The 20,720-nt window shown below is 37.1% G+C and overlaps 1 protein-coding gene across 6 annotated transcripts in view; it reads left to right on the top strand.

Moving 5' to 3' along the window:
• lpin1a (lipin 1a) overlaps positions 1-20,368 on the top strand; it is a 21,545-nt gene extending 1,177 nt beyond the window's left edge. Inside the window, exons 2-24 of one of the 6 annotated variants that reach the window (XM_030124578.1) lie at positions 2,202-2,402; positions 2,808-2,903; positions 7,083-7,179; positions 7,275-7,497; positions 9,247-9,324; positions 9,533-9,622; positions 10,506-10,620; positions 10,785-11,022; positions 11,126-11,278; positions 11,579-11,672; positions 11,937-12,136; positions 12,307-12,400; positions 12,699-12,768; positions 13,652-13,738; positions 14,161-14,253; positions 14,360-14,424; positions 14,504-14,642; positions 15,162-15,310; positions 15,500-15,586; positions 15,702-15,854; positions 16,001-16,115; positions 16,807-16,910; positions 17,021-20,368. In XM_030124578.1, the coding sequence (XP_029980438.1) occupies positions 2,211-2,402; positions 2,808-2,903; positions 7,083-7,179; positions 7,275-7,497; positions 9,247-9,324; positions 9,533-9,622; positions 10,506-10,620; positions 10,785-11,022; positions 11,126-11,278; positions 11,579-11,672; positions 11,937-12,136; positions 12,307-12,400; positions 12,699-12,768; positions 13,652-13,738; positions 14,161-14,253; positions 14,360-14,424; positions 14,504-14,642; positions 15,162-15,310; positions 15,500-15,586; positions 15,702-15,854; positions 16,001-16,115; positions 16,807-16,910; positions 17,021-17,192 (2,904 nt within the window). In that variant the 5' untranslated portion in view covers positions 2,202-2,210 and the 3' untranslated portion in view covers positions 17,193-20,368. Of the gene's footprint in view, positions 1-2,201; positions 2,403-2,807; positions 2,904-7,082; positions 7,180-7,274; positions 7,498-9,246; positions 9,325-9,532; positions 9,623-10,505; positions 10,621-10,784; positions 11,023-11,113; positions 11,279-11,578; positions 11,673-11,936; positions 12,137-12,306; positions 12,401-12,698; positions 12,769-13,651; positions 13,739-14,160; positions 14,254-14,359; positions 14,425-14,503; positions 14,643-15,161; positions 15,311-15,499; positions 15,587-15,701; positions 15,855-16,000; positions 16,116-16,806; positions 16,911-17,020 lie in introns of all 6 variants that reach the window. The other 5 variants (XM_030124568.1, XM_030124558.1, XM_030124598.1 and 2 more) reach the window with 5 other exon arrangements.
• The last annotated feature ends 352 nt before the right edge of the window (positions 20,369-20,720 follow it).

The raw sequence follows: 20,720 nt of genomic DNA, 5'->3' as shown, positions 1-20,720 counted from the left end.
CTCACACAAAGGGGTCAAATATTATATAATTATTGTCTAACAGTTCACATCCGAGTCCTTGAGCAACAGGTCACACAGAGATTAGAACAACACCTATGGTTTCACTTACCTCTGTTGTGTTCAGCCATGCAGATACTTAACACCTCAGAAGGTGACACTTCATAACTTGTTTAGTGTACACACAACATCATCTACTGCAGGTGGTAGAGTATAGGGTCATAGAAAATTAGAGATAAACTCAAACACTTCCATGGCATTTATAAAGATCTGATGGAAATGAAAATATCAGGAGGAAGCTTTGTTCAACACTATTGTTTTTAGTAAATCAAACACAGAGCACACATAACTTCGACACACCACTGTTGTGTGTTTTGGAGCTGTAGTGGCAGCAGGCCTGTTTTGTGCGTCTGCTTCGTCATCACAGCAGAAGCGCGCCAATCTATGACGCTCAGTAATTGATGACTGTTTTTTAAATGTTCCTACATAGTTTGCCAAAACATTACAACCATCTGCGCCTAAGGCAGGCTTCAACACGTCTGTGCATCTGTGGTCTGTGATGTGCGACAATGCTTTTTTAATATATTATTGGGACATAAATCTGTTTACACATTCACTTTGGGGACTTCCCATAACAGGAATGACTAAACTGGAGGATTACATCTTGTTTTAAAGTTAATATGAAAGTAACAAATAGGTTTATACATGTTGTGGTTTGTATGATAATGTCCCCTGAGCACATGGAGACACAACATGCTCGTGTGTGTGTCTGCTTGTGGTAAATCAAGGGCCAGCATCTGAGTCAGCACAAGCAGGCAGGTGGCAGGTGGAGATTATTAGGAACACTTTATCATGCAGACAAGAAAGTGATATGAGTGTGTGTGTGTGCATGTCTGAGATTGTGTGTTTTCATTTTCACAATGTCAGACACATTTCAGACTAAAAGTGCAGGAAAAACAGCATGTTCCCTCTCACAGATCTCATTTTTTCATCTCCTAACTACACACCTTTGTCACAGCAGACATTTGGATTAGTCAGGGAGGAAAAGACACAAGTATAATTGGCGTCTTCAAAAAACGCTTGCATCCTCTTTGTGTGTATTGGTTTCGAGCCTTGGCAAACACAACCAAATGGAACAGAGCCATAGTTAATGTCATCACTAACAAGTGTGTGCTTTGTCAGCTTTTATGAACCAGAATGTTTCTTTTGTCATCATCTTAAATCGTTTTCTCCCCGTTGTATTTTCAGCTTCATCTTCTCAACTTTCCTCTTTTTATATGTGCTGGGATGGTATAAATGTTTATACCTTTGCTTGAAGCTCAGAAAACTCCAGGGATATTCTGGTTGTTAAATAATCAGTGATGTCAGTTTGCCAATACCGGGGATTTGATTTGCGAATGTATAACTCGGGTCATCTTTGGTCACTCATGTTAAATCATCAGTGTTGTTGAGTTGGTCATTTATGTAATCCAACACAGAGGAGGACAGACCTTAGCAGTCTTTTTGTGTTTACATGTTAAAGGCAGCGTAACAGCATATCTCTAAAGTTATAAACAATACAAAAACCTTCTCCTTTTTGCCTCTTTCACTCTCTCTCTCTCCTCTTCTATCAACACCTCCCATCTCTGACCCTGGTGAATACATTTCCCTGTCCATGTCCCCCTTCCGTGCCATGTTTGGCATTCTAGACAGCCAGCATTAGAGGATGGGGATCAGAGAGTCTGGCCGAGCACCACATGACTAATCTTATCCTTGATGAACTGTACTTGTATTACATGGAAGAAAAAAAAGCATTTGATTATATCATTATTTTGTTTTTCACAGAAGAAACAAAGAAAAGTGTTCACCTCCCTACAGCTGCACATTGATCACACCCACAAGCATAACATAAAAATAGAGACCAGACTATGTCAGTCTTTATTTTAGGTCGGCCTGCGTTTGTGTAATTGGAATCAGAGGATCAATTTTAATGTGTCAGAATGAGAGAGCAGTTCTGTGGTTGCAGGGAGTATCTCATCTGTCAGGAGTTTGGCCACAGCTAATAGAGCTCCAGTTGACAGCTATTAAGTGAATTAAATGTCATTTGTCCTCCTCATGCGCTTAATCACGCTTATGTAGACACAAGGAAAGAAAACAGTTTGTCTCCCTTTCTCTCTCTCTCTCTCTCTCTCTCTCTCTCTCTCTCTCTGCTGGTCTGTGTCCAGTTTCAGACCATGAACTATGTGGGTCAGTTGGCGGGCCAGGTGTTCGTGCAGGTCAAGGAGCTGTACAGGGGGCTCAACCCTGCAACGCTGTCTGGATGTATAGACGTCATTGTGGTCCGACAGCCCGATGGCTCTCTGCAGTGCTCCCCTTTCCACGTCCGCTTCGGCAAGATGGGTGTGCTACGGTCCCGTGAGAAACTGGTGAGATTATCTCCCTCCCTCTGTGCTGTGCCTCTTTTTCTTGCCTTTATTTCTTGTGTTGAATGCATTTTTGTGTTCAGGTACTTTTGAAAAGAGCAGTGGCACAAAGGTAAAATGATCCAATGAGAGAATGATACAGGGTCATAATAGACTGCAAAACATGGCAACATATTTCATTAAACAAAACATTATTATTACCATATCCCTCTGTGTGTCTATATTTGGATGAATATCATTACAACTACAGCTTTAAACACTGCACGTACAAGGAAAGAAGCATTATAAAAAATGAGAATAAAAGCCCAAACTACAAAATTACTGCTCTGGAAAAGTCAAAATTACTAATAGTGGAGTTTAATAGACGTTAATGTTGAATTGTACATGATATTTTCTTCTGTCCTGCAGGTTGATATAGAGATCAATGGAGAGCCAGTGAGTTTGCACATGAAACTGGGAGAAAATGGAGAGGCTTTCTTTGTCAAAGAGACTGAAAACACACTGGTGAGTTCCAACTAACACACAGTACTTTGCCTTTAAAATAAAAGAACAAGCAAAAAAAAAAGTCAAAGAAGTGATTTGAAGGACATGTAGAGTGACAAAAGCACAGGCATGTGGTCACTGGAAGTACTGTACGTTTTCTTTTTGTACTCTGTCACTGTGGTTCAACCTGCTTTCTTTATATAATAGTATAGCTAGATATGTATATATGTAGGGTGTTCATGTTCTAATGGTCAGGCTTACATCTAGTTTTCCTCCACAGACTATCTCAGAGCGTTCAGGCATTTTTTAATCTACTCCAATATGTTAGACATTTCTGCTCTAACTTGAAAAGAATTAGGAGAACCACATATTTTACCACAATGCTGTTGTTAGTATGAAATGTCCTTCAGAAAGAAAGACAGAAAGAATGTGGAAATAAATCCTGCCACGCAACTGATGACACATAAACTATACCATCTGTTTATATCAAATTGTAAAGAAATCATTAAGAAATCTGCTGATCTGAGGTTGCACAATGTCTAATGAAAGCTAAACAACAAAAAGGAACAAGAGTCTCAGTCCTTTTGTGGTACCCTGTTGGTCAGCATGAGTGTTTCCTGGAAATAAACCACCGGGACCAGTGGAAAAAATAGAAAACTGGTCAGTCAAGCTTGTTTACAGAGCACAGAGGCACTGGCTGGCTTCATTTTAAGCATGTGAATTTCAATTTGAGCATGTCTGAATATCTGAATTACATTATGCACTATGTTGTCCCCTGATGCAGTGCCTCAGTAAAAACAAATCTCAAATGTAGGCTGTTGTTTCCTAATGGAATTGTGCTTTGATGTTTTTTCTATTATGGCCACCTCTTCTCATCTTCTCTTTTATTCATGTGCATGGTAACCTCTAGCGCTGGTATAAGCATGTCAGACTGTAAATAGCACCAGAGGGTTGTACAAACTCACAAGAATGTGCATTTGGAATACCATAGGGCACTTGAAATAAAAGCATCTTCCACGTGAGTCATTGTATGATCTGAGAGATGCACACACAGCTGCTTTTTACTGATCAAGATTTGCAGATGCATAACATCGCAGTGCCATCTTGTTAAAAAGCAACACAGAGAATGGTTTAGGTTTATAGAATTTTATGTAGGTTTATGAGATTATGTTTGCAAGTATCGCTGTATGGCTTCCAACTGTTTTCAGCTGAAATACAGATAAAAACTAAGATCAGGTTTTATTGTCATTGTCTATATATGGAATGGAAAAGGGTTTTTTAGAGATTAAGGTGGGTAAGAGATAAACAAAAGGGAGGGAGACAAAAATAGAGAGATAGAAAAGTGGATAAATATCTGCCGTAAACAAGGCTTACTGGTGATAAAGGCTGAGAGTTTTCCAATTTCGGTATTAAAAGGAATATGTCATAATATGAAACGACTTAATCTGAAGAATTACAACGGTCTGATTCTGTTTTTATGGCTTACTGTGACATTGAAAAAGCCTTACAACCACAGTCAGCAGGCTCAAATGTTGCTCGCCAGACCAGAAAATTACAGCAATTCATATCTGGAATATTAATGTGTGGAAATTCAACAAATAAGGAAAGTTATTTGGAAACTCTGTTTGACCATGACCATGGCACTGTCTGTCTTTGGGTCATGTGTCAAATAGTCTTCCTTAACATACCCTCTGTAACCCTCTGTACTGAGTGGAAAACCAGACGGCTATTTATAGCTCTGCCAAAATCATCCTCTGTATAGTCAGTTGTACACAGACTAGAAACTGGCTGTAGCTGACGTGTTGTGTGTAAAATGGACTGGAAGGTAAATAAAAAAATGAGGCTGACATGATAAAGGAGAAAGACACAAAACGACTCATTTGCACAATGCATGCAACATACACAACAACAACAACAACAACAACAACAACAACAATAATAACTTATTTATATAGCACCTTTAAAAACTGAACTTACAAGGTGCTTTGACAGACAAAGCAGAAGGACACAACAGCAGGATACAATTGGAAAAAGAAAAAAAAAAAAAAAACAAGATGCAAGCAAAGAGACTAAAACGTAGAAAACAACACAACACAATAAAAGAGATATGTACAGCAAACTCGAAAACATGACACTCCGAATAAATTTGAATGTATCAAAGTAGAGAGGGCAGGGATTACATAATATGATGCTGTCAAATCAATGTAAAAATGAAGGAATGGAATAAAACAACATCATGTGTGCCAATAGAAATGAATAACCAAAACAGGGTAACATTAAATATTCAAACATTAAAGAGACAACATCATATAAAGCCTTGTCTTTCTTACACAGAAACACATGCACTTCATTTACACTTTTTAACCCAGTTTTTTTTCATTTTCAATTTTTCCATGTTGTACTTTCTTTAGCCTTAAGTTAGTCACATCTGAATGTAAAACAATCAAATACATGATTTAAGAGGGTTTTTGGCATGAAGCCCAGTCCTCCACGTCTGTACCACCCATCCCCCGGTCCCTCTGTACAGAGCGTTAAGTTAAATCTGAGGATTTGTTTGAGCTTGTGTGTGTTGGCAAATAGATCCTGAAGGTGAAACATTAACTGAATGTCCCAACTGAAATTAATCTTCAGGCTAGATAACCGGGACTTTATGTACACCTGTGGTGAACATATGAAAGAAACTTTATGTGGTTGTGTGCAATACCATGCCTTACAGGTAACAGATGTCAGGGATGTTGAATGTTGTTTTACTGATTTTTGATGTTGTCTGCTGAATGGGTGAATAAACTACACATTAAGATACATTTATGTATTGTTAGCCTCATAGCATAATTGCCTAAGTCACATATTTGGCCAAATTGTGATGTCTGCATAAAATGAAGCAGCAGTGTTAGGAGAGTAAAGTTACGCAGATATTACAATTTGACCGAAATTATGACTTTTATGCTGTGAAGCTAATGATATGTCATTTGTGCATCTTCTATCCAGATGGGATTTGTGCAGTAAAATGTATGTTTTTTTTTTTTTTTTTTTTTTTTTTTTACATTTTTCTGACAGAAGACCAACATATTTGGAGTAAAACCTTCATCATATACAGTATTACCGAGTTCAAAGTGTTTTTAGTAGACATTCCCAGTAAAGCTGGAGCTTTGAGCAGATGAGCCATGACCGGGGATAGTGCACATCCTAAGCACTGTCTCTTTTCCTCTCTTATCAGAATGAACTGGGCTGTGTTGGACTGTGTTGTAACACGTGTCCTCTAAGGCATGTGTCAGTCTGCACCATTTGGATCATCTCCCTGTCTTCCCCTGCCTCTCTGCGCCTGTGTTTGTGTTTGCTTTTCTGGCATTGCCACTGCATTGAAATCTGTGTGATTTTGCTAATCTGAGCTCAAAGCCCAGCAGATTAAGTGAATCCACATTTAAAAAAAAAAGAAAAAAAAAAGCAGCATCTCTGTCTTATCAATCAACTACACACAGCTCCTTCTATACACACATGAATGTTATTTTGAGCCATATCAAATATTTAATGTAGAAAAGACTCATTTAATCCTCATGTTATCTTTCCTACATCATTCAATTTTTTTTATCATATTCAGAATTAGGACACATTCATTATGAGTAAAGAAATTTGTTTGCATTTTCACATTTTTACAGACTTGCAATCATTATCATAATTTTAGCCTATAATCACAAAAGGATGTAATTTAAAGGCCCAGATAGAGGAGGATTAAGGATGTTCTTATTGCAGAAAAGAGAACAAAAACACAGCCGCTGTTGATTGGTGATCATTTGGATTTAGTGGATTTTGAAACAGGTACTATATAAAATGTGAAAATTAAAGCCACTACTATTTATTTTAATGTTTGTTTCAGCTTGTATGACTGAGTAGGTAGCGAGCAAAACTCAAAATGGAAATGACAACATTACCCACAATAACTGCACTTTTTCACCATATCATCCAGCTCTAATGTTTAGATTGTTCAGTAAATAGATCAGTGTACTTAAATATAGTAAGATAAAACAATGTAAACAAACAAGTTTCATCCACTGCATATTAATGAAGATAGTATGCAGTTACAAGAAATAAAAACCAAGGACAGATTCAAGTTTCACTTGTTTCACATGGTTATTGATACCAGCATCAAGACTTTTGTACATAATGACAGTATGTGCATGTGCATGTTTCCTTTTCTGACAGGAAGTCGTCCCGTCCTACCTGGCGACATCACCTATAATGTCAATAGGGGCGGAGTTAATGGATTCCCAGCTTGGCCGGGGCAGTTCTCGTCACCACGGTAAGGATTCAGCCCCGTTGGAAAAGCACATTTAGAATCTGTGAAAATGTGTGTATTTTTTTCATCGTCTTTCATCTTCCTGTCCCGTTGTGTAGATTCCAACCCCTGCAGCTCACTTCCTGTACAAAACCTGGGCCCACAGCAAAGTGATGGAGGGATGACCAAGAAGAGGAGGAAGAGGAGGAAGAAGATGCGACCAGAGGGTGGTGGAGGAGGAGGAGGAAGAAGAGAGGAGAGTGGAGAAGAGTTCTCAGAAGATGAAGACATGTTTACCATTGACCTGAGCTCTGATGAGGAAAGAGAGGGTGACAACAGCAGGTGAGAGCAACACTGTTTATGGAATTATTTAGAAATGACACAAAAACACTTTACTCTCGCCATAATTTCTGAACCCCTCTTGTTTTAGTTTTGGCCGTTAGTCATTGTTAGAGACTTTTTGTTAGAGTCTTATCTGAATGTTTTTATGATGTGTGTCTTGATGGAGGGAGATTATTTAATGCTAGTCAGTCTGTTCCATTGCTGTGGTAAACAAGTTTTGCCTGTAGTCACAGTGTTGTTTGTGAAGTAGATGAGCCACTGCCAATAACTCCTCTAACTGTGTTAAGTGGAGAAACAGTGAGTGTGTTCTCGGTTTCTATGTGTAGATTACTATGTAAATTTGTACAAACAGAAAAACTGAAAATTTTCATCAGAAATTTGTCCATTTTTAGGATTTGTGAAATAACAAAGAGTTAAATTTGAATCTAGGACCTGATATTTGTTCGTGCTGTTTATTTCAGTCTTAAATGGAATTTGTTGTGCTCTGTGTACATTCACTGAAATCATTAAAGTGATTAAGGCAGAGGAGAGTTAATGTATGAGTCTGCATGTGTGTACATGCATGTGTTTATGTGTGCAGAGTGCTTTCAGAACCAGCCCCGTTTCTTGGATGCGCTCCAGAGATTTGTCCTGTTCCCACAGTGCTCTCTGTTTCTTTGAAATAATGGCTCACAGTGCTGTCCTTCCTGCAGGGGTTCTCAGCTTTTTTTAGGTGGCTGGGGCGGGAAAATTCCTGAAGCTCTTAAAAACATTAAAGAATGCATAGATTCATACCATGTTTTATACTGCAGGGAGACTAATCTTGTAGTCTGGGTAATTATGTGTCATTACAGTCAGTTGAAGAGCAAAAATCTGTTGTATATTATTGCTGAGATAAATTTACAGTCATAGTTTTTTTTGTTATTTTTGTTGCTTTTGTTTTGTTCCACTTCTATTATATTTCATTTCACAATACTGTATCGATATTTTTAGGTATTTATTCATATACAGATATTGTGAAGGCTCATTTTTGTTTAGATTTTATTCATTATTATTCAACACTCTTTTATTAAATTATGTTAGTTCCTTTGTTGGGATTGCACAAAAATAATGTTATGATGTTAGTTATGAACTAATAGAATATGAACATTTGAACAGGATCTTAAACTGTAATGTCTGTAAAACATAATTTAAGTTTTAACACAGGAAAATTTTGTGATATAGCATTAGATCCTGTTCTGATCCAATGAAAATTTATTTAATATTTGTGCATATTTCTGGTGTAATTCAATTCTTCAAGAAAATAATCATTTAAAAAAAAAAAGAAACAAACAAAAAATTGCCTTTTTAACAGTATCATGATATATCGTGATATATTGTATTGTGATCCTAGCATTGTGATTTGTATTGTATCACCAGATTCTTGCCAATACACACCCCTACTGTTTGCCCATAGTGTTGGAATAATTTAGTTTTCAGACACTTTCCTCTTTTTATCCCTATTTATACCCACCAGTAATCACCTTTCGACCAGATTTAATGATTACATACTGAGTCCCAGTTACACTTCATCTATGTCACAATCATTTCATGAGAAGAGGCAAAAGTATTTTATTCTGACTTTACTGGTGACAGTGTATAGGTATATATTATGGGCTTGCAGAGAAACTATGCTTTGGTATTAAATTATCACTGAGTGAGCACAGTTTGTGAAACAGTAATAATTTTGGTCTATGGCTGACCTCCTCCTGTATGTATGTTTGTGATCAGACCTGCATATGGTGATCAGTCTACAGTCAATGCAAAGAGCAGCACCCATACACACCCCAGCACCGAATGGACACAAAGGTAATATGTACAGCCTCAACAAACACACACTTCATGATAAACTTCATGAGCTGTCTAAAGCACATGTCTTCTATTTAATTGTTTGATTTTAAATTCTGTACATAATTTACTAAGCACTTCTAATACCTTCTTTGTTCTCACAGTGAGTAGATGTCGATCTGTCTTCACCTCCTTCCTCTGTTCTGTGTTTGTCCTTTTTCTGTACTAGTATGATCACGGGGACCCTGTCCATCCCCCCGTCCCATGGTCTGTCCATCTCTTGTCCTCAGCAGACCTCTCACTTCTCTTCCGCTATTAGGTATCTCATTCATTTCTCTGAATGTTAGTCACCATCAGTTGATTAAAGCTAGTCAATGAAAATGACTCAGCTAGTTTGTGCTTTTTTATTTGCTGCTTTATTTCATTTAAATAATGAAATAAAAGTATGTTCTTCAATATAATGACAGTTTGCTATACAATATAGTTCCTTCCTATAGATCAGGGGTGTCAAACTCATTTTAGTTCAGGGGTCACATACAGCCCAATATGATCTCAAGTGGGCCGGACCAGTAAAATAATAACAGTGAAAAAAGCCAAATTACATTGTGAAAATATTTACATCAAAAAAGTTCCCTTACAAATCTGAATAACATGAACAATCTGAAATGTCTTAAGGAAAATAAGTGCAATTTTAACAATATTTTGCCTCAGTTTATTATTTACTCATGTACATTACAACTTGCATTACAATTACAAGTACACAAAACATTTAGTAATGAGCAGAATGTTGTTAAAATGATACTTGCTTCTCTAAAGACATTTCAGGCTGTTCATATTTGTTTGGGTTTTTCTCATTTTTTTCTAAAAGGATAGTTTGTAAATGTAAACATTTTCACGTAATTTAACTTTTTTTTACACTAAAAAAAAGAGAAGATTTGCCATTTTCATTATTTATAGGTTATTATGAGACTCTTTTACTGGTCTGACCCATTTTAGATTGAATTAGCATGTATGTGGAACCTGAATTAAAACTATGTTGACTCCATTGATATTCAGTATCTACAGTGTAATTTTTGTACTTCACAAATTCATCCCACGGGCTGGATTGGACCCTTTGGCGGGCCGGTTTTGGCCCACAGGCCACATGTTTGACACCTGTGCTAGAAATGGTTCTACCTGTAAATCAAGCTTTTTCTTCTCAGCAGGTTAGATGATTCACTTTCATCAACCCCAAAAAGTGATTCAGAGCTAGCCGGCCAGAAAAAAGACAACCCTGAGATGCTGTGGACGTGGGGGGAGCTGCCACAGGCCGCACAGGTATCTACACACAAACACTGTCACTCTGCCTCATTTTATTATCAGTTTCATTGTGTCTTCATTCACGTATCTTTACCTAAAATGTTGACATAGGAATGAGAGAAATGTTCTAAACTGTACGAAGCTGATAGAATGAAGTAATAATGTTTGCCTGTTTCTTGTAGCCATCCTTCCTCACTTCCCACCAGATGCAAGACTCTACCTCAGCTGTGTCCATTCCTGTGTCTGCCAGCACTCACTTCAGAGCCATCAATGACACTGAAGCCCCTTCACTCACTATCTATGTCCCCAAGACAGACCAAACCACTGTTCATGGTGGGAGCAAGGATGCAGAAGAAAGTAAAAATGGAGGCAGCAATCAAATTACCATGAAGACTGAGGACGGGCCTGAGGGGGAGCAAGGTAATAATGGAGGATGTAAACCCCATGCATCTGCAAATTCCATGTGATCACGTTTTCATGTGTAAAAAGTAAATGAACTCTCTACTATCAGTTGTTCCTTTAGGGAGAGAAGTGGAAAATGTGGGGGTGACGTGTGCAGAGACGGAGGCTTTAACATCTTGCTCAGTGCATCCGAGGATTCTCCCTGGTCATCTGGACAAAGGTGGGAATAGAGGAAGTCCAGTCAGAGGGACCGATTCACCGTCCAAGAGGAAAGGTACAAACTTTAAAAGAAACAATGCAAATGGTTTTGTCAAAATATTGGAGTACAAGTGATTTAGCCTGTTTTGACTTTTTTTTTTTTTTTTTTACATTAAATTATTGTCTTGATTGGAAACAACATTATGCAACAGTTTTTTCACATGCATTTTTTATGGAATGTTCTTTACATTGAACAGCATTTAAGTTTTTTTTTTTTTTTTTTTAATTTTTAAGTAAAGCTATGAAACTTGTGTCCCTTACAGAGGACAAAAATACATTGCTAAGTCTCAAAATAGTATGTAATGTGTGTTTTTAGAAAAGAGGAGCCAACACCTGGGCTCTGATGGTGTTTACTTGGATGACATTACAGAGTTAGAGCCTGAAGTAGCTGCACTCTACTTTCCTAAAAGGTACTGTGACATATATACATGTCTGTGCACGCCTTCATACATGTACAATACCTGCCCAACCCGTATGCACACAAGTATGCTGTAGAGGACCCTTAGATGTGGTGTAATTCACCTTGTTGGCGCCATAACTGTGCTCCTAATCGGCGCTCATTAGAGTTTAGAACATTTTTATTTACCTTTGTAGAGGTGTGGCTTTTGAACCATAACCAAGAACCCAACCCAGTGAATGTTTGTGAGAATGAGTGTGTTTCTGCCTCTCCTCAGTGATGGAGGCGGCAGCTCAATGAAAGGGGACTCGGACATAATGATGATGAGTGTGAGGAGCGCCAATCAGTCCCCACAGTCAGTGGGCAGCAGTGGGGTGGACAGTGGAGTTGACAGTTTGCCGGACCAATTTGGTGACCTGCCTCATGTTGCCATCTCTTTATGTGGAGGGCTCACGGACAACAGGGAGATCACAAGAGGTCAGCTAAGTGTCAATCATTATTTTGCTCTGCTGTTATATCTGAACAAAAACAAAATAAGATTACAAGTGTTCTGCTTCAGTTTTACATAAAACAAAGCAGCAACATTCTTGGAACCATGTGTTTGTTCAGACTTTGCCTTTACTGTTTGTGTATGTTATGTCATACAGAGCATTTCCTGGAGAGGGCAGTGTCGTACCAACAGTTCTCTGAAAACCCCTCCATCATAGATGACCCTAACCTGGTAGTCAAGATAGGAAACAAGTATGTACTACTATACCTAGAACATATTTCAACTCCACACAGTAGGCATGTTTCTAACGTAATGGAATATAGAACATATATACTGATTTCCCTCTGTTTTGTGACAAATACTGTAAATAAATTAATGAATATTTGTATTTTGGTACATTTTTTGGTCATTTAAATCATTTCAAATTAACATACATATATTATTACTAAATCATTATTATTGTTATAAATTCTCTCCTGAAATCAGAATCTGAGCTGTAGATTTAATTTAGATATAGAAGTCATTATAACATTATTTCATTTATTGTAGGTATTATAACTGGAACACAGCCGCTCCTGTCATGTTGGCCATGCAGGTCTATCAGAAACCACTCCCGCAGGTAAGACCACCACAGTTATGTAATTACATTAGTCTTAGATTAGATTTTCAGACTTGTCTCCCGCTGACAGTTTGTTATCTACATGTACTCGCCTATATGTTCCAGCCCTTTTACCTGACACCTCAGGGTTGTGTGGTTGATTGTAATTACCTAGATCTTTTGTGACCATTTGATGCTGATCCTCTAAACTGCTTAATGTGTCAGGTGTTATGAATATTTATTCATTAAAGTAAATATTTTTATGTGGTCAGAAAAACACTGTCTGTTTCTGATTTTGAAGCTGTTTTGGCTTTTCCAAATCATTAACTATATTATGCTATAAACTGTTTAAAATATTTGTTAAGAATACCATTTTAGATTTCTTTTTTAGTTATTTAATTATTAAATTATTTTAGGTGGTTGTGCGATGTCTTGTAGTGGTCTGCAAATTCCCCCATCACTTTTGCCTGTGCACTCCCAGCATTTTGCTGTTCATTTTTCTTAATCTGATGTTTCACTTGAGTTTAATGCTGCTTAAAGCTTCAGTGTAATTCCTTTATAGTCCCCTCATTTTTTATTGAATATTTGACCCACTGCTAGCAGATCATGTGTGTTCACATTTGTTTAATCTGCTGTAGCAACTGCTTTTACCTTAAGTGACATTTAAACAAAATTATGACAATGTTTGTATAAAAACTCAGGGTAACATGGCCTTAGCTGAAAATTGCTGTTTGTGAACACACATGGCAAACATCAACACTGCCACGGTGAAATACTGCTTTAAAATTGTTTTTCTAACACTTTAATAATGTGTTGTCTTTGTCCTCTTATTTTTCCCTTTTATTTACGTACATACATTTATTTATTTCCTCCCACCATCCATCCCATGTTTGTATGAACTAAGTGTTGGTGTTTGAGTTATGTGTTTTCTGCTTTTGGACTCTTCTCATACTGCTTCCCTGGTCTGTTTGGCTCCAGCCCTTCCCAGCCTGTATGTTTTTTGGCTTTGCTTGGGTGTTTGTCAAAGCATGTCTGTGTGTTTATTTTTGTTGGTTTTGTCATAAGTGTCTCACTGTCTATCTGCCTCTCTCTCAGCTCTTTCTCTTTGTGTCTTATTGTCTCCCTCTGCATTCTCCTCTCTACCACCCAGTCACATTCTTCAGAAGTTTATCCCTATAATTTTTTTCAGTTGCATGCTTTGCTCTCTGTTTTTCTAGTTTTGCTTATTTACTAGAAGTTCAGAGTGCTTTGTAATGTGGTGTTTGTTATTTTTCCAATGCATTTTAAATTATTAAATTCATGTGCTTTGGTTTTTAGGTTCATTTGTGTTTTTGCTATTTGTTTTCATTTTCCTGTGAGATTTGAGTTACATTTTCAGTCAGTTTTTAGTTGTATGTGCATGGTTGTCCTCAGGCTTCAGTGGAGAACATTATGAAGGAAAAGATGCCAAAGAAAGGAGGACGCTGGTGGTTCTCATGGAGAAGCAGAAACAGTGATTCCAAATCAGTAAGTGTGCAGATAGACACATTTAGGATCATCCCCTTGTTTAAATATTAAAGATCTGCAGGAAAAGGATGTGAGAGTTTTGCCCTTTGACCTTTTTACTGTTTAGGACTCGGTGACAGAAGCCGGAGGAGACAGAGGAGAGAGTTCACTCACCATGTCCTCAGTAAACAGGTGAGTACTGTCCCAATTTCATGTTTATAACAATATCATAATGTAAATAAGTTACTTTACATACTATTTGATTTTTCAGAATGAAAGATGAGTCTTCCTCGAGTGATGAAGACCACAGATCATCTAATCAGGTGTCAGAGTCCTGCCCGTCTGAGCCTCTCGTCTCTTCTGCCAGTGTCTGTTATAAGAAGACTCTTCGGCTCACCTCAGAGCAGCTGGTATTTATTCCCAGAGTTTAATTTGGCTCTGTAGGGATATGTTTATAGAGGAAGGCCACTCTCAAGTTGTGTAGCAACCTGCTGCAAACATTGCATTTAGGATTTACTGAGATAATGCAACAAGGAGTTGAATAGTTTTACAAAGTCACAAAAAATGAAAGCACATGGCCTACAAAATTTCTATTTCTGTTAAACAATGGTGTTTTAGGGACACCACAGATAAAATTTTAAAAAACAAAACATTTCAAGTAGGAGGAAGGGAGGTATTTCAAGGAAAAACTTAAAAATGTCAGTATTTAAGTTGTAAATTTCCATGGAAAGAGTTCATTTTCTTGTGAATTCGTCAATTTACTAGCTTTACTAATTCAGTGTTTTTCTTGTAAAATTACAGCATTAATATAGAAATTTTTATATGGTATCACACTCCTCTTCACTACGTTGCCAAACTTAATTAATTAACTGCTTAATTTTAAGCAGTTTTAAAGGGAAAGCTTCAGAGTGTACATTTGTCTTTTCCAGGCCAGCCTGCAGCTGAAGGAGGGTCCTAATGATGTGGTGTTTAGTGTGACGACACAGTATCAAGGCACCTGTCGTTGCCATGGCACAATCTATCTGTGGAACTGGGATGACAAGATAGTCATCTCTGATATAGACGGAACCATTACCAGGTAAAAACAGCAAACACTGGAGTTGACAGACAGCTAATGGGGACAGTACCACTAACAACAACATTAACTGCACAGAGACTAGTTTCAGGTTTCACCAGTAGGTGTCAGGCTTGGCTCTTGATATGTGGAGAAAATTCTCAGCACCATGTGAGGTTTCCTGTCTTTTGTTGTGGTTTTGTTGTGGTGCAGGTCTGACACCTTGGGTCATATCCTTCCCACACTGGGTAAAGACTGGACCCACCAGGGAATCGCACGTCTCTACCACAAAGTTAGCCAGTGAGTGCTACATACGTATCAGTCATTTCATTCATTTTCCCAACCACTTAATCCTCAAATGTAATGACTTCTACGTGGCAAAGTGTAAACTCTCTTTTTTTTTTCTCTGTCACAGGAATGGTTATAAATTCATGTACTGCTCAGCGAGAGCCATTGGGATGGCTGATATGACTCGAGGTTACCTGCACTGGGTCAATGAGAGGGGAACCATGCTACCAATGGGTCCAGTGCTGCTCAGCCCCAGCAGCCTTTTTTCCGCCTTGCACAGGTTACTAGTACTATATTAAAGTAGTATAAATTCAATAGTCATGAAGCCATGAAAAGTCCAATCTCAAATGTTCAATAAGAGCATAATAATTATCAATGTTTCATGAATGAATATTAAAAATGTGTTCATTATTATGTGTTTTGCAGAGAGGTGATCGAGAAGAAACCAGAGAAGTTCAAGATTGAGTGTCTGTCAGACATCAAGAACCTTTTCTACCCTAACACTGAACCCTTCTATGCTGCTTTTGGCAACAGAGCCACAGTGAGATTACTGCACATACACAAACAAACATCCACTTACATACTTGGATATTAAGAATTAGAGTACATGCACTTGACTGACATCAAAGACAATTCTTTATGTGTTTGTCTGTGTTAGCAAGTAACAACACAACATTAAACATAGTCAACTAACATGGTAATAAAATATATAGCTTAATTAAGAGAGAGAGAGATTATTTAGTTTTTATTACGTATTTTTATAGTATCATTTTGAATCAGGAGAACTTCAATTTCATTTGATTCATTTGAAGTCACAATTTTACATTCGCTTTGTGTAAAAATTAATGAATTCATAATTTAAAAAAATTTAAAATATAATGTTTTTTTATTTGTTGGCTATAAGTAGTCTGTTTGGACATACCGTTGATGTTTTGGACTTCCAAATGAATCTTTGTCGACATCCACACCCAAGCAAATTCCAGCCTCAAATGAAGGAATTCTGCCCAATGTCAGGGCCTGAATACACTCCCTATAGCCTCTATAAATGTCCAAAGAAGACCTATGTGAAACCACTGAAAAGCTAAGAAACTGCACTTTTTACCTGACTTTTTAAAGCTAGCGTATGTGGTGACAAAAGTATTGGAATTTTTAGCCACAGATGGTATAGGTCTTTTGGGGTAAATGAAATGAATACTGTATTAACAAGGCTGGTTTTACTCATGCTTTTTTAGGATGTGTATTCCTACAAGGAGGTGGGTGTTCCTCTGAACAGGATTTTCACTGTTAATCCCAAGGGGGAGCTGATACAGGAGCACGCCAAAACCAACATCTCCTCGTAAGATATATTGTGTATTTTGATCTTATATCTTATAATCAGATTTAAGTGTGTCTGATTTAAGGTTTTGTGCATTAAAACTTGTCAATATCTGGTTGCCTCCCTCTCAGCTTTGGCCGTTTATGTGAGGTGGTGGACCATGTCTTCCCAGTTCTAGACAGAGGCGATGCTGCAGACTTTCCTTGCTCTCATAACTTTGACCAATGCAACTACTGGAGCAAACAACTCCCTGATGGTACTGGCCAGGATGAAGAAAATGCGCAGACCATGGAGAGAAGTTAAGAGAAAAACATCAGAATAATATCTGAGGCTGCTGTACACCAGCTTTTGTCTGTAATTCCGTTACTCATAAAGCCGTGGTCAGTGGTTTTGTGAGTCATATTGAACCTGGCTGCTGGAGGTGATGGTGCTGCATTTGGTCAATTGATTTTAGGATCAAAATGGATGTAGGGATTGTGTACAAACAGCCACGAAGCTTCACACAACATATTAATGGAGCGCTGTAGCTCCTCTAAAAAGATAACAAAGACTACAAACCCACAAAAGATGAATGTGTTTCCAATATCTCATGTACTAAATAACCTCATGATCGATGAACATCAGGAAGACAAGGAACCCTAGAAGCTCACATATAAACCTTAGAGTCTGGAAGCCATAATAAATGTATAGTGGTATAAAATATAAAGATAAAAAAAAATCCTGAACCACTGTAGGGTACCTCAAAATAGTACAGTCTGGTTTCTTCAACATAAAAAATACAGAGAAAAACTAGATCTGTTGGAGATTTTTTGCATGAAAACATGAGCAGGGCTCAACACAGGGTAAAATACTCACATCATGTACATCTGCATTGCACTGATTCACACTTACAAAACACATACACCCAAACACACATATAAGTCAGTGATTCAGAGGCATCCTGTATATGGCACAATGCAGAGTATAAATTATTAGCTCTCTATGAGACATTTTCATTTACTTCTGTCACACAGGCCATGCTGTATGCACTAATATGGCTTTTACATTTTTACATCCTTATCATTTATCACATTTTTTTAAATAATTGGATTCAATTTTAAGCACAAAAATATGTTAGATATAAACTACAATTTCAAATTCCTTGAGAGGATTTAGTTAACAATAATACTTAAATTAAACTTAAAGCAAAATCTCTTGTATATCTACACAACTATTACAAAGTATATGTATTACATATACTATAATTTTCAAAGCCCACATCAGTCTGTTCTTGAATGTTGTATTTTCATTAGTTTTTTTTCCCAATTTGTTCATAAATAACTTGACTTAGAACCTTAAACTTTTCTCAAGTACATTTTTATTCAGCACAACACCTACAGTAAAACCATCCAGAGCATGCAAAAATAGCACAGATTGTTTATCAACTTATCATCTGTGCCAAGCTCCTTTGCAGGTTCATCTTACTGTTTGCGGTTCTTTGACCTTTTTACTGTGAAAGATGTGGCTCTGGCACATTTTGTAATGACTATATTCCAGAAAAAATGCACACCAATGCAAATAACATCAGTCTGTGTTCATTCTGTCTGTTTTTATACATGCACATAAATTAAACAGATTAACTCCACTGATATGCCAGAATGTAGTCTGTAAATTACTCACAGTTATTTTAATAACTAATGCCTATCAATGCAATTTTACACTAAAACCCGTACAACAGTCATATTTTTTCAGTCTTATTTGTTGTTTTTAAGTAATAGTTCTCTGCATGGATCAATATGCCTTTCTATCAGGCAGTATTACTGGAGAACTGAATGCAGATGTTCAGGTTAAAGGGTATTTTTTGTGCTCACTAATCTATTTTTTTCTGTTTGTTATGAAGTGTCTTTTTTCACTGATTTATCAAATAGCATCTACTGTAGTGTGATGGAAATGAAAGCCTGTCTGTTCTTTGTACTATATAACTTAAAAATGGGGCAAACCACTGTAAATAGTTGAATTGTTGTAACCATATGAAGTGAACTTATCTTTAAAAAGCTCTGCTAAGCTTTTATCGTTGAGGCTTTATTATTGGCACATTCATTCAGATGCACTTAACAGATGAATTATTACAGTCTCTTTTCAAACCATCTGCCTCCTGTTACACAAAGAGGTGACACTTCCACAATGTGGCCATCACTTCACCCACAATAGATCAACATGCAGTATTTTAGGAAAGCCAAATGATGTATACATTAACTTTTTGATGAAAATGTAGTCATATTCATGCCTATTATTGTATTCAATGCCTCTGTTTATCACAGAAAAGAAAATAGGTAGTTACATGTGCAAACTACGGCGTAGTTGAAAATGGAAAATACATGAAATAAAATAGGAAGTAGATGATAAATCAAAAATTCTGATCTCTTGTGTCAATTTTAATAGAGTTTAAAGGAGCTTTGAATGCTTTAACACTCAATAGGTAACAGCTACAAGAAGAAATAAAACAGAGAAATAAATCAACATAAGGTGATGCTGCTCCTGGTTTTAAATCATCTGTAAATGTAAAAATGCAACTGAATGACCTTAACTTGTCACTATGTTTTGTTGTGCTCTGTACTTCTGCCCAATGACAAGCAGCAGTAGTATGGATCTTTCAATAGGAGCCACTCTTACACTGATTTTTGTAATTTTGTGTTGATATGTTTTTATGAAATTGAGAGCGGAACCTAATTCCCACAATACCGCTAAGAAGCCATGTGATCGACTGAGTCTGTTATACTGTTATATCTGTGCATTGGATAGTTGTGTCTCATACTGTGCTGTTGACGTTGCCTATTAAAAAAATCAGGAATTGGCATCCATGTAAAACTAAAGCTGTTGATGTATACGCATTTTGGAATTCTGATAAATTTGTTTAGAAAAAAATAAATAAATAAATAGGACGCATGCTGATGCATATTTGCATAGATGTAATAATAATGAATGAAATGAAAAAAATGTTTATCACCTGATCTTTCTAAGGAAAGGAAGAAAACTGCTTTTTAAAAAAAGAGGAAGAAATTATGATTTCACATCTTATAATTATGCAGTTAAGTTCTCATAATTATCATAGACAACTGTTACAGCTGGTGTGAATTTTGCAGCTCTAACATCACACATTGTTAAGTTATGCAGAAGTAATTAATAAATATTACTTATTGCCAATAGATGTCAACATAAGAGAGAAACTCTATTCAGGATGATTGCAATGCATTTCACTAGTTTTAAGAGTAAATCGTCTTTTGGATGATTAGTGGTTCATTCTTTCTGTGAAAGATTTATAGGTTTGACTAGTTCTCCAGTCTGGCAGTCTGTGTTGACATGGATGTTGATTGAGTTTGCCATTTGCAGATGTTATGTTTTGGTTTCTAGCGGCAGCCAAGCAGTTTGTTAATGAAAGGTGTTAACAACGTAGTAAATCTGTACAGTAAACACATTTTTCAATAAACATAAAGGTGATTTAAAGTCTTTGTTGCACTGAACGTCTTTCTTTATTCCCTCTTTCACATCTTTTTCCTCTTTTACATCAAGTCCAGCTCCGTTCATCAGTAAACCATCACCTCTACATCTGCTCTTCTTTCACCACTTCAACCTTTTCTTGTACTGTTTTAATATTACATGCATTTATTGCTATTTCCACTCTGCTCCCCTACAAACCTCCTCATCCAGTCGTATGTGGTACCACAAAAGCACAGCTGTGTTCGTTTTAGACAAACAGGAAATCCTCCTTCCTCAATTTTTTTTCTTAGCCCAACTATTTCATCACATTCCCGCTTCCTTCTCCTGCAAAGTAGCCCTTCCCTCTTTGAACCC

Source organism: Sphaeramia orbicularis, chromosome 3 (assembly GCF_902148855.1).
Source record: "Sphaeramia orbicularis chromosome 3, fSphaOr1.1, whole genome shotgun sequence".
In the NCBI taxonomy this organism is placed as follows: Eukaryota; Metazoa; Chordata; class Actinopteri; order Kurtiformes; family Apogonidae; genus Sphaeramia; species Sphaeramia orbicularis.
Note: the sequence above shows the minus strand (reverse complement) of the source record. Positions and strands in the feature narration are given on the sequence as shown.